This window comes from Xenopus laevis, chromosome 6S (genome assembly GCF_017654675.1).
Source record: "Xenopus laevis strain J_2021 chromosome 6S, Xenopus_laevis_v10.1, whole genome shotgun sequence".
Lineage (NCBI taxonomy): Eukaryota > Metazoa > Chordata > Amphibia > Anura > Pipidae > Xenopus > Xenopus laevis.
In genome coordinates, this window is record NC_054382.1 from 79,519,708 (window position 1) to 79,533,084 (window position 13,377).

Sequence of the window (13,377 nt, forward strand, 5' to 3'; positions counted from 1 at the left end):
TGCAGCGTTCAGCGTTTGCATCCAACAGTTGAATCGCATCAACACTGTCGCACCCGACGTGACTCCTGCGTTTTTGCACTGCTCGTCGGATCGTGCCGGAATCGTCCGGGGAGTCCTGCCATTAAACACTCAGGTAGAGCCCAGTAAAACAAATACTATTTCCTATGAAATACATTGATGGCTACTTTAGTACTTTAAGAGGGGTATTTACTAAAACTGGACTTTTTCCTCACTATATAAAAATTTGTCCTACAATTTAAATTGTACAACTTGATGTTGGCGCCAGAAAAACATGACTTTTTCAGATTATCGAACAAAAACAAACCCAAAACCCTCGAACGTCATCAAGGCAAAAAACATCTTCAAATTGGTAAAGGGACATCTGCCTTTGACTTTTACATGATTTAAATACTATAGTGTTCTCGGATCCAGATTTTAAGCAGTTTTGGAGCATAATAATCTCAAAGAATTTATTATGCTCCAAAATCTCAAAGTTTTTACTAAAACATTTAGTTTTTCCTCTAAAAAACGACCAGAAAAAAATCGAGGCTTCATTAATAGGCCCCTTATGGGCTTATTTATCAAAAATCTAATTTGTGAGGTTTGTTTCTACTTCGAATAAACTCACAATTTAAAAAAAAAACGTGGATATTTGCTTATTTATGAAAAAAATTAAATGTAATAAACTCGTTTGAATACAATCGTGAAAAAAACTCATCAGTTAACTCATCAGCATCAGTTAATAGTGCTACTCCAGCAGCACTTTTTTTTATATTCCATTTTGAAATCTGACATGGGGCTAGACATTTTGTCAATTTCCCAGCTGCCCCAAGTCATGTGACTTGTGCCTGCACTTTAGGAGAGAAATGCTTTCTGGCAGGCTGCTGTTTTTCCTTCTCAATGTAATTGAATGTGTTGTTCTTTTGTTTGGCTGCTGGGGCGGGGAAAGGGAGGGGGTGATATCACTCCAACTTGCAGTAAAGAGTCATTGAAGTTTATCAGAGCACAAGTCACATGACTTGGGGCAGCTGGGAAATTGACAATATTTCTAGCCCCATGTCAGATTTCAAAATTGAATATAAAAAAATTTGTTTGCTCTTTTGAGAAATTACAGTGCAGAATTCTGCTGGAGCAGCACTATTAACTGATTCATTTTGAATTTATTTTTTTCCCCATGACAGTATCCCTTTAAAAAAAACTTGAATTTGTGATTTTACAAACTCAAATCTCAAATTAAAAATAGCTTGAATTTTGCCTAGGACAACTCCCATTGCCTTCTTGCCAGCTTTTAGATGCCGATTTTTTACATTTGAGTTTTCGAGGTTTTTTTGCTTACTAAATATCAGACAGTCAAATTTTTGAAGATATAATACAAATTTGAGTTTTTGTGCAAAAGAATTTGAATCGTGGAGAAAATTCAAATTCAAACCTTGATGGGGGTGGTTAATAAATCACAAACTCTTATTATGTGAACAAACTCTATTATGTGGAACTAAGACCTGATCCAGTGAGTAGATGCTTTCCAATAATTTTGTTGCTCAGTGAAGCTGCTTATTCAAAGTTTTGGCTAGAGAATGAAAATAACATTTTGGAATTTGATACAAAAGAGTCCATACAATAGCACTGGATTTGCAGAGAATTTTACTCTGTCAAAAGATTTCTCTCACATGAGAGGTTTCATTTGTCTCCAGCATAGAGAGCACTGAGCTCTGCTTCCCTGTGTTATCTTTACTACACTTACTGTTATTATTGCAACTATTTGTGTTCCCTGCTGTGTAATGAATAATCCGGAGACTGGATATACACAGGGGATTGCTTCACTCTATATTGAATTCATTTTCTTTGTGTTTGGTATGGGACTCTTGTGCTTTTCAGGGGCTAAGTATAGTAACTGTACATCATGGCTATTTCATCTATTTTGATAGTTGTGTGGACATTTTACAGGGTCTAAAGATGACTACTTATTGTGAATGTACCTATGTAACAATTTCTATCACGACCTGTAGCATTTGTTAACTTCAATTAATTTTCAAGTTATACTCACATGAACTGGTATTAAAGTTACTATTTCATATGTAAGGCCAGTGATTTATTGCTCATACCTGTGGCATGTCACAATTATCCACAAATAGTTGATTTTGCTTTAAAGAATATACCAATATCAATATAGGAAGATTTCTGAGCAGTAACAGATATTAGTAGGTCATATGTGCCTATAAAAGGCATTCGTTTGTAATCTTGCTTTTGTAAAATAATTTATGACATTCAGGCTCTATATATTAATCCAGCCAAACCATGTGTCATCCCTTCTTTACCTATAAACACGCCTTTAGCTATGCCAACACTCACAGATTTGTATTATTTGGTAGCAACTGGGGCATAATTACAGTAGGTGCAGGTGAAATTCCTTCCCATCTGCAAGAATGTGAATCGCGGTGGGATAGCATTCGCATCAATTCATTTTCACGAAATTGCCCGAAGTTTCCTTGCGAAGGTGAATGCCATCTCACTGGCGATTCACATTCTTGCTGGTGGGAAGGCATTTCGGGGAGATTAGTCATAAAAGAGCATAAAGAGCGATAGTAATAAAGAGGAAACAACTGTAGGATATAGTATCCAATCCACTATCCCATGAAAGATTTGGGTTATATGAGTTGATAAGGATAACGAGAATGATAATTATTAGTAACGGCACTTGGGTGATTGGACAGAAGAAATTTGGCACTGGGGCACTTGGCCAGTTACATCACGGAACAGTAGAGGAAAAAAATTTTTAATTGAAGATGTTCTGTGCTAAAATAATATGTTGCCTCCTTTAGCACTTAGACCCTTTGTAAATGCCCTTCCCTCACCATCATTTATATTATTTGGTATAGAAAAAATGCAATATTGTGCATACACAGTAAATGTTACATTTATTAGAAATTATTCTGTGTGTAATTACTAAATGCCCACAAAAGCAATATGAATTCAGTCCATACTATGAACCATTCTTCATGTTGAAGGTACAAGCAGTGCTCTGCAAGTGTAATGCAGGCATTGCCAACTATGATGAAATGAAACACTCTCTGTCAGGCTGGTGCTCCTAGAAAAACATACAGCGCCAGACTAGCCCATCATTTCTGCAGGCTCAGTGACCAACTTGGAACCATTCCATGATGTCTTGAACTGTTCAGGAACAGGAAATTCTTTCTGTTAAGAGACAAAATCAACAAAGGAGATCGGATAAGCTGGTGGATGTAAAATAAAAACTGAAGTGAATGTGGCTGGACTTGCATGAATGACAATGCCTTTAGAAATCAGACAAATTGGAATTAGGAACTACTGCTTATTAAATCTCTCCGGAAGCATTTCTCATAGCAGCGACAAAGATTAGTGCAGCTTTACTCATACCAGTTTTATTGGTTACCATGGCCTGTATATCCAGTCACAGGAACAGTTGCCATTATATCTATTTATTAGCCTATATTTATATAGTCTGACTCTATGAAGATTTTCATTAATCCAGGTCATAGTATATCTAGTATAGGTCAATCTAATAAAAAACGTGAAAGAGGCGATTCATGTCAAGGTGGAGAGACCATCTCTGAACAGAGGTGGGGGCCTTCGACACCACCTGTCTGCTACATACAATGCTGTTCTAACATCTGTACCCCGACGGATTCAGAACACTTCACACATCCATTCATGCAACTCTCACAAGTAACACCTTTATCTAGGAGTCACATGACACATTGGATAATCCTATCACAACTACACAGAATCAACACCTCTGTGAATTTCTTCAGATGTCACCTCTTTGAAGAGTTACAATGTGCCATTGTAAATGGATTAGTGGAAGAGTTTATATGCCGAGAATTTCCCACACCAGTCAGTTGAACTGAAGAAGCTGCTCGGATGAGTAGTGAAACGTCTTCATTGATTACTCAGCAAGTCCAGTTGTTTTTAGATTGACCTATACTAGATATACATCCAAACATATCCGCTAGCAGCGCAGGAAGACGTATCCACGGGAGACGGTAGGATTAATATCAATATCTGGCTTTATTTAAACATACATTGTGGTATAATAGTAGTGGGAGTGCCAAAAACTAACGCGTTTCGTGCCCCACACACTGGGCACTTCTTCAGAGTTCAATAGAAGTGACGTAAAAGTTCAAAGAAATAGCTGTGATCACACGTGTTGCATATTAATCAATTAATTAGTATACATAGTGCTTGTACATATTACTTCACCTTTAAGTAGTGCAAAAATGGAAACTTCCTATGTTATACAATCACACCATATATATGCTTCATGAATATTTAAAGGAATAAAAGTGAAAAGTTATAGTTCATGCTGATAGTGTATAAAAGTATCATTTAATAGTGACAATCAATTTTTTTAAAAAGGCTGAATTAAATTATTTAATAAAATGATTAAATAATTAAATAATCTGTGAGAATACCAACATCATAATATTACTAAAAGAACTATGCATGTTACTCTGTATACATTATGTACATATAGTCACATTATCCCAAAAAAAATGTACTTTTTTTCTTTTTCTCAACACGTAAGTAAACACTTCTACTAAAATGTAACTTGGCTCAGATAGTATGTAGTATAACCAATTAGTTATTTAAACCAATCAGTAAAAACATTGTTATTTATTTTTATATAATTACTTAAACTTGTCATAAATTTATTCATTCACAGGTGCTTATCTATGTCTCTGTGAATGAATAAATTTATGACAAGTTTACTTTTTGCTGTAAAATATAAGTGTACACAGGGAAAGGAGAGAGAGCGAGGGAGGGAGGGGACAATAGGGGAACAGGGACAGGGAAAGGTGAGAGCGCAAGGGAGGAAATAGGGGCACATGGGGACAGGAGAGAGGATGGAAATAGGGTCAAATACGTAAAGGAGAGAGGGAGGGAGGAAATAGGGGCACAGGGAAATGACAGAGGAAATAGGGGCCCACAATGAAAGGAGAGGGGGAGGATATAGGTGCATAAGGACAGGAGAGAGCGGAAACGTGGCACACAGGGAAAGGAGAGAGAGAGGGGGAGTGAGGAAATAGGGGCCCACAGGGAAAGTAGAGAGGGGAGAGGAAATAGGGGCATAGGGAATGGATGGACACAGAGAGAGGGGTAGGAAATTGGGGCACAGGAAAAGGAGAGAAGGAGTGAGGAAATTGAGGTGGGCTTGGTCGCTTTATGAGGTGGGGGAATTATTACTCGTGCTGCTCCCTGATGTGGGGCCCCAAGGGGAGCAGGGCCTAATTGGTCCAATAGGCCGGCCCTGCAAAGAACTGCTAGGCCAAGTTTAGAGGCCTGTTGAGGTCTTAGAAAAATAACATGAGTGATCACTTTTACAATAAAATATTTACTTCCACTTTGGTCCATAGAGTGAAGGGGAAGGAGACTCACAAATAAAATACATTTGTTCAAATAAGATACAAAATGTCATCTTACATAATCTCCATCGTGCGGAACAAGGATGTTCATTTCTGATGATTTGGCACTCACAATCTCACAGTCTATTGAATTCTCACTCAGATATACATGGCATCCATCTGTCTTGTTAATTGAAATGGTTGGCACTTTTCCTAAAACCTTTGGAAATGGTAAAAAAACAGCATTAAAATATCATATACAGCTCATTCGTTCAACTTGCCACTAAGTATATCAGTTCAGAAGGATGATTTGGCATTGAGCAGCATACATTTAACATTCACATTCATATCAGAAAGCTCCGCTAATAAGAATTGGTGCAATAGGTTCTAAGTCACATTTCAAGACCAAGGCTAAAAAAAGGGCGGGGTTACTTATGACCCCCCCCCCCCAAACACACCATCAAGAAAATTGCTTGCATGCAAAACCTGAGGAACATTACATTAGGGATGCACCAAATCCAGGATTCGTTTCGGGATTCAGCCAAGATTCAGCCTTCTTCACCAGGATTTGGATTTGGCCAAATCCAAGTGCCTGGCCGAATAGAATCTAAATACTAAAAATCTTTTTGTCAGACAAGTAAGTAAATATTTTTTTTAACCACACATTTCCCTTTTGCCCCTCATTCCCCTAATTTACATATGCAAATTAGGATTCCGATTTGGTTTGGTATTTAGTCAAATCTTTTGTAAAGGATTTGCGATTCCACATAATCCTAAAATAGTGGATTTAGTGCATGCCTACATTACATGAGTGACAAGTTAGCATTGTGCTACTAGAAAGTGGCTCTATTTTACATATACCTTACCTGTATCTCAATATCTTTGGAATTAATTACTTCTACAATGCCCACAACATCATCAAACACAAGTCCAAGCTTAGTGCAGTTGTCTAGAAAAAAAAGTCCATCAGGAAGTAAAGCACCTTTTCCAGTTGATAAATTGTTTCATATTGCCAAACAAATGTACTTTCTGCTAGGGCCACACAATTGTGGATCTCGGCCTGCAGAGAAACACTGGGCAGGGTTGAGAATCTGCTCCCCCGCTCCTGCTCTGCTTGTATCCAAAAGCATTGTCTCCCATCGGGTGCTGGTGGACACAGTGGATTTTGGTGCAGAAAGAAGACATTTTGCGTTTCACGCCAAAATCCACTCTGCCTGAAAAAAAAAGGGGAGCAGCAGAGAAGTGGATTCTCCACCTGCAGTGAATCTGCAATCATCTAGCCCTAACTTTATAGAGTTTCGTGGGATTAACATTTTACTGGTATTTCACTGTGACTCTAGCCAAAACCTGTGAATGCTGCAGTTAAAAACAATATCTTTATGGGATACCGTATCCAGTTACCCTACATTCAGTAACGCTCTGAATTATGGGAAGGCCAATTCATAATGTAAATAATTCAAATTTATTTTTTGATAATTTGATTTACCTCTGTTGAAGATGTAGCTGGGATTACAATACAGACATGGAAGCAATTAACTGCTATAGAGAAAGCTACAGGAATACAGCAATACTGCTTCCGTAGAAACCTATTTAAGTGAACAGTTCTTAATTTTGAATTTGGTTTTCTTTATCTCTGTAACAATAAGACAGTACCCTGTACTTGTTGATAATGTAGCTATCATAAATCCATGTTGGTGTCAAAACAAATATGAATAGTTCAATACAATGGGGCAGATTGAACTTGCTAAGAAAAGCTTTTCTCTTTGATTTGAATCTCGGCCGATATTTTTTCAAATCCACAATCAGTCAATACATATTTCTTGGTAAAAATAAAACAATACCTTGTACTTTATGGTGACTAAGGTGCATGAATATTGGTGGCACAACAAACCTATTGAGTTTATATAATATTTAATATGTGTTTTTTAACCATACCTTATCCAGAAAATCACAAGTCCCAGATAATAGATCCCATACCTCTAATAAATTCTTGTTTTGTGGACCTCCACCAGTGGTATAAATTTGGGGGGTCCGGACCCACCCATAACATTTTTTCTGGGCCCCAACCTCCCCGTGGTAAAATCCCAGGTTAATCTTGATGCAAAATTTGTGCCATTATTCAAGTCATGAATCAGCATTATTGAAAAAAGGTGCATATCAGCATCTTTGTCTTGGCCCCATTACGGCACTCTCACAGCAGGAAATAAATTAATTTTTTCTGAACCTTGCTAGCTTTCTTTTAATGTTACTCTGCCTACGTTTGAAAGTAACTGTACATGTACTAGGTGCCTGGAATGCAAAATACATCTGTGCAGTATTACATTAATAAATATTTAGTGCATATATACATATATATATATATATATATATATATATATATATATATATATATATATATATATATATATAGTCTTGGTATTTATATAAACGTACCTATTATGATTGAATTTATTTTGCCTTTAATTTGTACGGTTGTTTTCTTGCATTTATAAATATAAACCACTTGCTTGAGTTCAGTTTCAGAAATGACAAGGCCTTGTACTCCCTCCTGGTATTCCTAGAATGACATTGTGAAAACTGATGTGATCAATAGGTATTTTGAGTTTAATGACATATCTAAAAGAGTAAACTGTATGTCTAAAAACATGTACAGTATGTAATAAAAATAAAATGCCATAATGGTTCAATCACTAACTGGGGGTTTTAAATCAAGAGACAAGTTCAGTTTTTGGAGATAACTTCAGTGGAGCATTGGCATATCACTTTATACCAAAGATAGCAGACATCATTGTAACATGGGTCCACTGTGTTCTGGCAATACCAGCACATATTGTAATCGGAACACTCACAAGTGTGCATCTGGCATTAGCTCAATGGAACCAGACATGAGAAGCCAGTTCACATATGTACAGGGGACATGTTCATTCAAAAGTAATATATGGCACTAAAAAATCTATACACCAGTCCTAAGACTAAAAATATAGTCCCAGTACTGAATTTCCTTACAGTAAATTAAAATACATCAGAAAAGCCTCAAGAAGGACATGCATAACCACCCTAGAACTATAAGAATAGACATATATGACAGTCCTAGCATTAAGATAAAAGCAGGCATGTATAGGAGCCTTGGGTCTGAGTTACCTTAGACAGAATACAGGTTCATTTCTTGCTTTAATGGAGTGTTATCATCCACTACATGAACATCTGATAACAAATAATTCCATCTAGCTGTAAATGTCTACCCTTTGTCCAGAGCAGCACCAATTTTTTACTGAATATTATTCCTCTTGTATTTTATATTGTATGTGCAGCACACACATTTCAGGTATAATCCCCCCTTCGGGGTGCATTTACTCATGTATCAGGACAATTGGATGTAGACAGTGCTTAACATTGTAGGAGTTATGTAGACCTATTGTTATAATAAGAAAGGGATCATGTCATTGGTATTTGTCTGGCCCCACTGTGAGTCCCTCTGCTATTCTGGCAGGAGCCCTGATTACTTTTAAACCAGGAAGTGACTAACTAGCCATTAGAATCATTTATTGTCACTAAAACACATATTTGTGCGCACAACTCTAAAACCAGACCTGCAATAACATGGGTAATAGTTTAGACTCTAAGCTGGTGACCATATCAGTAAAGATTGTGCCTGTATATTATTGCAAAGCAGTTGAACACCAACAGATCTCTTACCACTCTCCATTTCTTTCCTTCCAGTTCCAACAATGGAGGATAAGACTGATGTGCAGGAGGTGTAGTTGGGCTTGGGGTGTGACTTTTTGTAGGGGATCTACTTGGTCCACCTTGGCTCCGCAATTTAGTATTTTTATGAGTCTTCTGTTCATCTGAAACATGTCGGAGCCCTGTGCCAAAATTAAATTCCATATTTCATATAAATAGAAACACATTAGAACTTATAAGAGCTGTCCTGGAGTGCTTATAACTTACAAGTAACAGTACATATACAGAAATAAAATGATTTGAGGTGCATAAGCACCTGTGTCTTGTACCTGTGAGAGTACTGAAATGCTTCCTGTGGAACGTGTTTCCTATGAAGGCTTGAGAATAGGGTTAAAGGTCCAGTAACACCAAAAATTAAAAGTATTTATGTGTTGGGGACAAATTATTGATGTTTATCCTGTACATAAACAAATATTTATATGGTTTTATTGCTCCTGTGTTCAGCCATCACAGATTTGTTATATAAACAATGCTAACAGTCATGAAATACCACCCACAACCAACCAGAAAAAGTACAGAAAGCCAACAGAAGAAACCTGCAGTAACAATTACTGAGGTCTTTTTTTGCTCTTTAGCATTAAGAAACACAAATCCGATCCAATGGGAGGCCACCTGGCTCCACCACCTGGGGCAGAAAATTGGCCTTAGGTGCCCCAATCAAGAATAGATATAGGCAACTGGCACCCCTCCAGCTTGGTAAACTAGAGTAGAAGACTTCTGTTAGATAACATTGATAATATCTATATGCAATTTATTAACTAATTATTCAATGGCACTGCTATTCTGTCTTTTAAAAAATGATTTGTTGTAAGGACGGGGCTTTTAAATACAATGCATTCATAGCAATGGCAAATCTCTGTTGTCATTATAATCTGATCCTACAAAGATCATATAATTTATCATCAAGCCTGTCGGTTTTTACCTTTTGTAATTGCTTCTCCCTGATTTAGCTGAGCAAACAATGCAGAGCGATCTTGAGAAACATCATCTTTGGCTTTAGAAGCCTGATAATCAGCCATTGGAGGAGGACATGGAGGTGGAGGAGGGGGAGGAGGAGGGGGTGGACCACTTGACTCAGATGATTTTTGCAGTAGAGCGGCTCCTTTGGCAGTTGGTGGGATTGAGATTATCTGTATGAAAACAAAAATAACAATATTTTACACTTCTTTCATGCTGGAAAGCAAACATATGCTGTGGGATAAAACATAATTTAGAGAGATTTTTCTTCAGTCCTATAATCTGGAGACACCAATCAATAGTTAGCATTTACTGGTATAATGCTGTTAGAGGTGGTGAAAGTAAAGACCTGGCTGCTTTAAATGACTATAATAATGGAATATTTGCTTTACAACATAACCCTGCATTTCAACAAGTGCCGACATTTTACCTTATCCTGTAAAGCAGGGATCCCCAACCTTTTGAACCCGTGAGCAACATTCAGAAGTAAAAGGAGTTGGGGAGCAACACATGCATGAAAAATGTTCTTGCGGTGCCAAATAAGTGCTGTGATTGGCCATGTGGTAGCCCCTATGTGGATTATCAAGATACATTGAGGCCTTGTTTGGCAGTACACCAGGTTTTATACAACCAAAACTTGCCTCCAAGACTGGAATTCAAAAATAATCACCTGCTTTGAGGCCACTGGGAGCAACATCCAAGGGGTTGGAGAGCAACATGTTGCTCACAAGCTACTGGTTGGGGATCACTGCTTTAAAGAAAGAACCCAATCTGAGATTTATTCTCATTATTAGAAATGCAACAGAGTAGTAAAACCAATCACTAGTTGCTATACATATTGTTGGTATTTTCTTATTGGTTGCTTTACATTAAACCATGTCAGCAACCCTTTACCCCCGTTACTACATAACCACACCAGCCTCCATCTTATTTACTGTGCCCTGAGAATGGCTACTGTTTTCTCAAGGTTCAGCTTCAGCAACTTGGTACTTCTCTAGTTTCGGTATGTATTTGTGAATGATGGTGGCACATTCCTTGGCACAAAGTGCAGACGAGTGAGAAAACTGTTATACCATCTGCTTAGCAGAGTCAATTTAAGGCACATAAAAATAATAGCTCACTGCAGATAACCTGAACAAGCTGTTCCAGAATCATGCTGTTGCTGGTGATCATAGATGTGTATAAATCCAAGTGGGTCTGATATCCAATTAATAACTACACATTTCATCCTCATAAATAAGAGGGTTCTCCTTTGTGAGTTGTTTGAGAGTATGTCATATATGACCTCAAGTACACATATTTTGGGTGAGAGAAATTTAGGGAAGCCTGCCTTATCTACTATGTATCCCATAAATGCATTTCAGAACCAGGCTACCTGTGGCACATCAATAACATGTGGATAAAATTGGCTTTTTGCTCTCCTCATTTAGTGCAGCTTGGGTTGTTGGTGTTGCCCATACGGCTGAGACTAAGAGGGGGTAATATATAACTAAAGATGTAAACTGTACCCTCTGACTAGGTTATCTACTTTAAATAGTGGTAGGCACTAGTTTTAACTTCCTCACAGGATTCCTTATCCAGATCTGGAATGTCTTGTTTTCACAAGGGCATGTCTAATTTGTTTATAGGTAAATGCAGTAAAATGGATAAAATCAAAATTAAATAGCTTATGAAATGGTTCTTAAGGGATATAGTTGTGCACACCAGAGAAAAGAAGACCATAGTACCCAACCAAATTTTAGTTTTCATTAAACCAAATCCACACTTTTCCATACAGTGGGCAAGTTATTAACTATACTACATGTTCTGGTGGCATATAAGATGACGATGTCATACAAAGTGCTTAGTGGTGCTCTTGAGCAGTCTGGGGGCTGGATATCCCTGCCCAAGAAATTAAAGGAGACATATTGTGTAAAAACAAGAATGTGTCAATGCATTATACTCATCTCACTATAGAAGTAATGTGCCTAAAAAATATGTGTTTGGGCAATTTATTGAAATATTCCTCCAAACCCCATCTAGCCCTGTCCTTCTATTCCACTTCCCGCTTCCTTTTCCAGGCTATGCAGCACACTGCACTGTAGGTTAGGAACCAATCAGCAGCCAGGCTGATAGGGAACTGAAGACTGTCTCTGCTTATTTGACTGCAGGGTAGTAATTGGCTATTCTCTTCTACTGTGCTTATGTTAGGACACACCCATCCCTCATTTGAAACTTGGACAGGGACTGTATCAGATCTATGGGGAGCTCCAATAAAGGGGTCATTTTTAAAGAAAATATAAATTTTCAACTCAAAGTGTAACCAGCACTTTATATTGTTCATTACTGCCTAGAGAGTATTTTCTCTTATCCTATATGTCTCCTTTAAGATAGTTCACACTATTCTGGACTATACTGCAGACAGTAAAAAGCCTCTTCACTGGGTCTGAACCTGATTAGTAGGCCACAATTATATATAAAATATTAAATAAGTATTAAATAAATTGGCAATTGGCATGTTAGAAATCAGGTTAAGGGGGATGTGGGAAAAGAGTTTCTTATTAAGAACACACATAAACATTTGTAAACAGCATACTTTAAAGTAGGTGAAAAACTTTGACACTTAGGCTCAGATTTATTAAGGGTTGAATTGAAAATTCTAATTCAAATTTTTTTTATGGTCAAAACTGTCAAATTCGACTAGGGAGTTATCCAAACTCGATTCAAGTGTTTTAAAAAATTTGAATTAAGTTTGGAGATTTATTATACTCTGGCACTTTAAGAATTCGAATTCGACTATTTGCCACCTAAAACCTGACGACTTACTGTTTAAGTCAATGGGAGAGGTCCAGGGATCAATTTGGAGATGTTTGCAGTCTTCCTGAATTCGAGTTTTTGTCGGAGTAAAAACTCAAATTGAGTTTGGTCCAATTTAATCAAATTCGATTGGAGCTTTCGGGTCGTTTAAATTCTTCAGAGTTTTATGAATTCGATTTTATTAATAAATTTAGACAAGTGGAATTTTCGAATTTATGGCAGTTTATGCCAGTTTAAAAAAACTCACATGAATTCGAAATTCAACCCCTGATAAATGTGCCATAGATCTGTAAGAAGCATTTACACAACAATAACAGGATTGTATACATCTTTTTGTATAATGACATATGGAAGGGGTCAGAACCATCAACACTGTATAACAGGTGGATTATAACACATGCAGGGGCTCTTTGTTAAGGTACTTGTCCTATTCACTATAGCTCTTCCAGCCACTTGTTTGCAAATAGTCCTGATGTGGGCTGTATATGTTACACGCATAAGC

General features: G+C 37.4%; 1 protein-coding gene across 1 annotated transcript in view; it reads right to left on the reverse strand.

Annotated features, from left to right (window-relative positions):
- Positions 1-2,898: 2,898 nt before the first annotated feature.
- Positions 2,899-13,377, reverse strand: part of cap2.S (cyclase associated actin cytoskeleton regulatory protein 2 S homeolog) — an 83,664-nt gene continuing 73,185 nt past the window's right edge. The window contains exons 8-13 of the mRNA XM_018269500.2: positions 10,045-10,252; positions 9,075-9,244; positions 7,812-7,935; positions 6,245-6,327; positions 5,458-5,598; positions 2,899-3,192 (exon numbers count right to left, since the gene is read on the reverse strand). Of these exons, the coding sequence (XP_018124989.1) occupies positions 3,109-3,192; positions 5,458-5,598; positions 6,245-6,327; positions 7,812-7,935; positions 9,075-9,244; positions 10,045-10,252 (810 nt within the window). The 3' untranslated portion in view covers positions 2,899-3,108. The remainder of the gene's footprint in view (positions 3,193-5,457; positions 5,599-6,244; positions 6,328-7,811; positions 7,936-9,074; positions 9,245-10,044; positions 10,253-13,377) is intronic.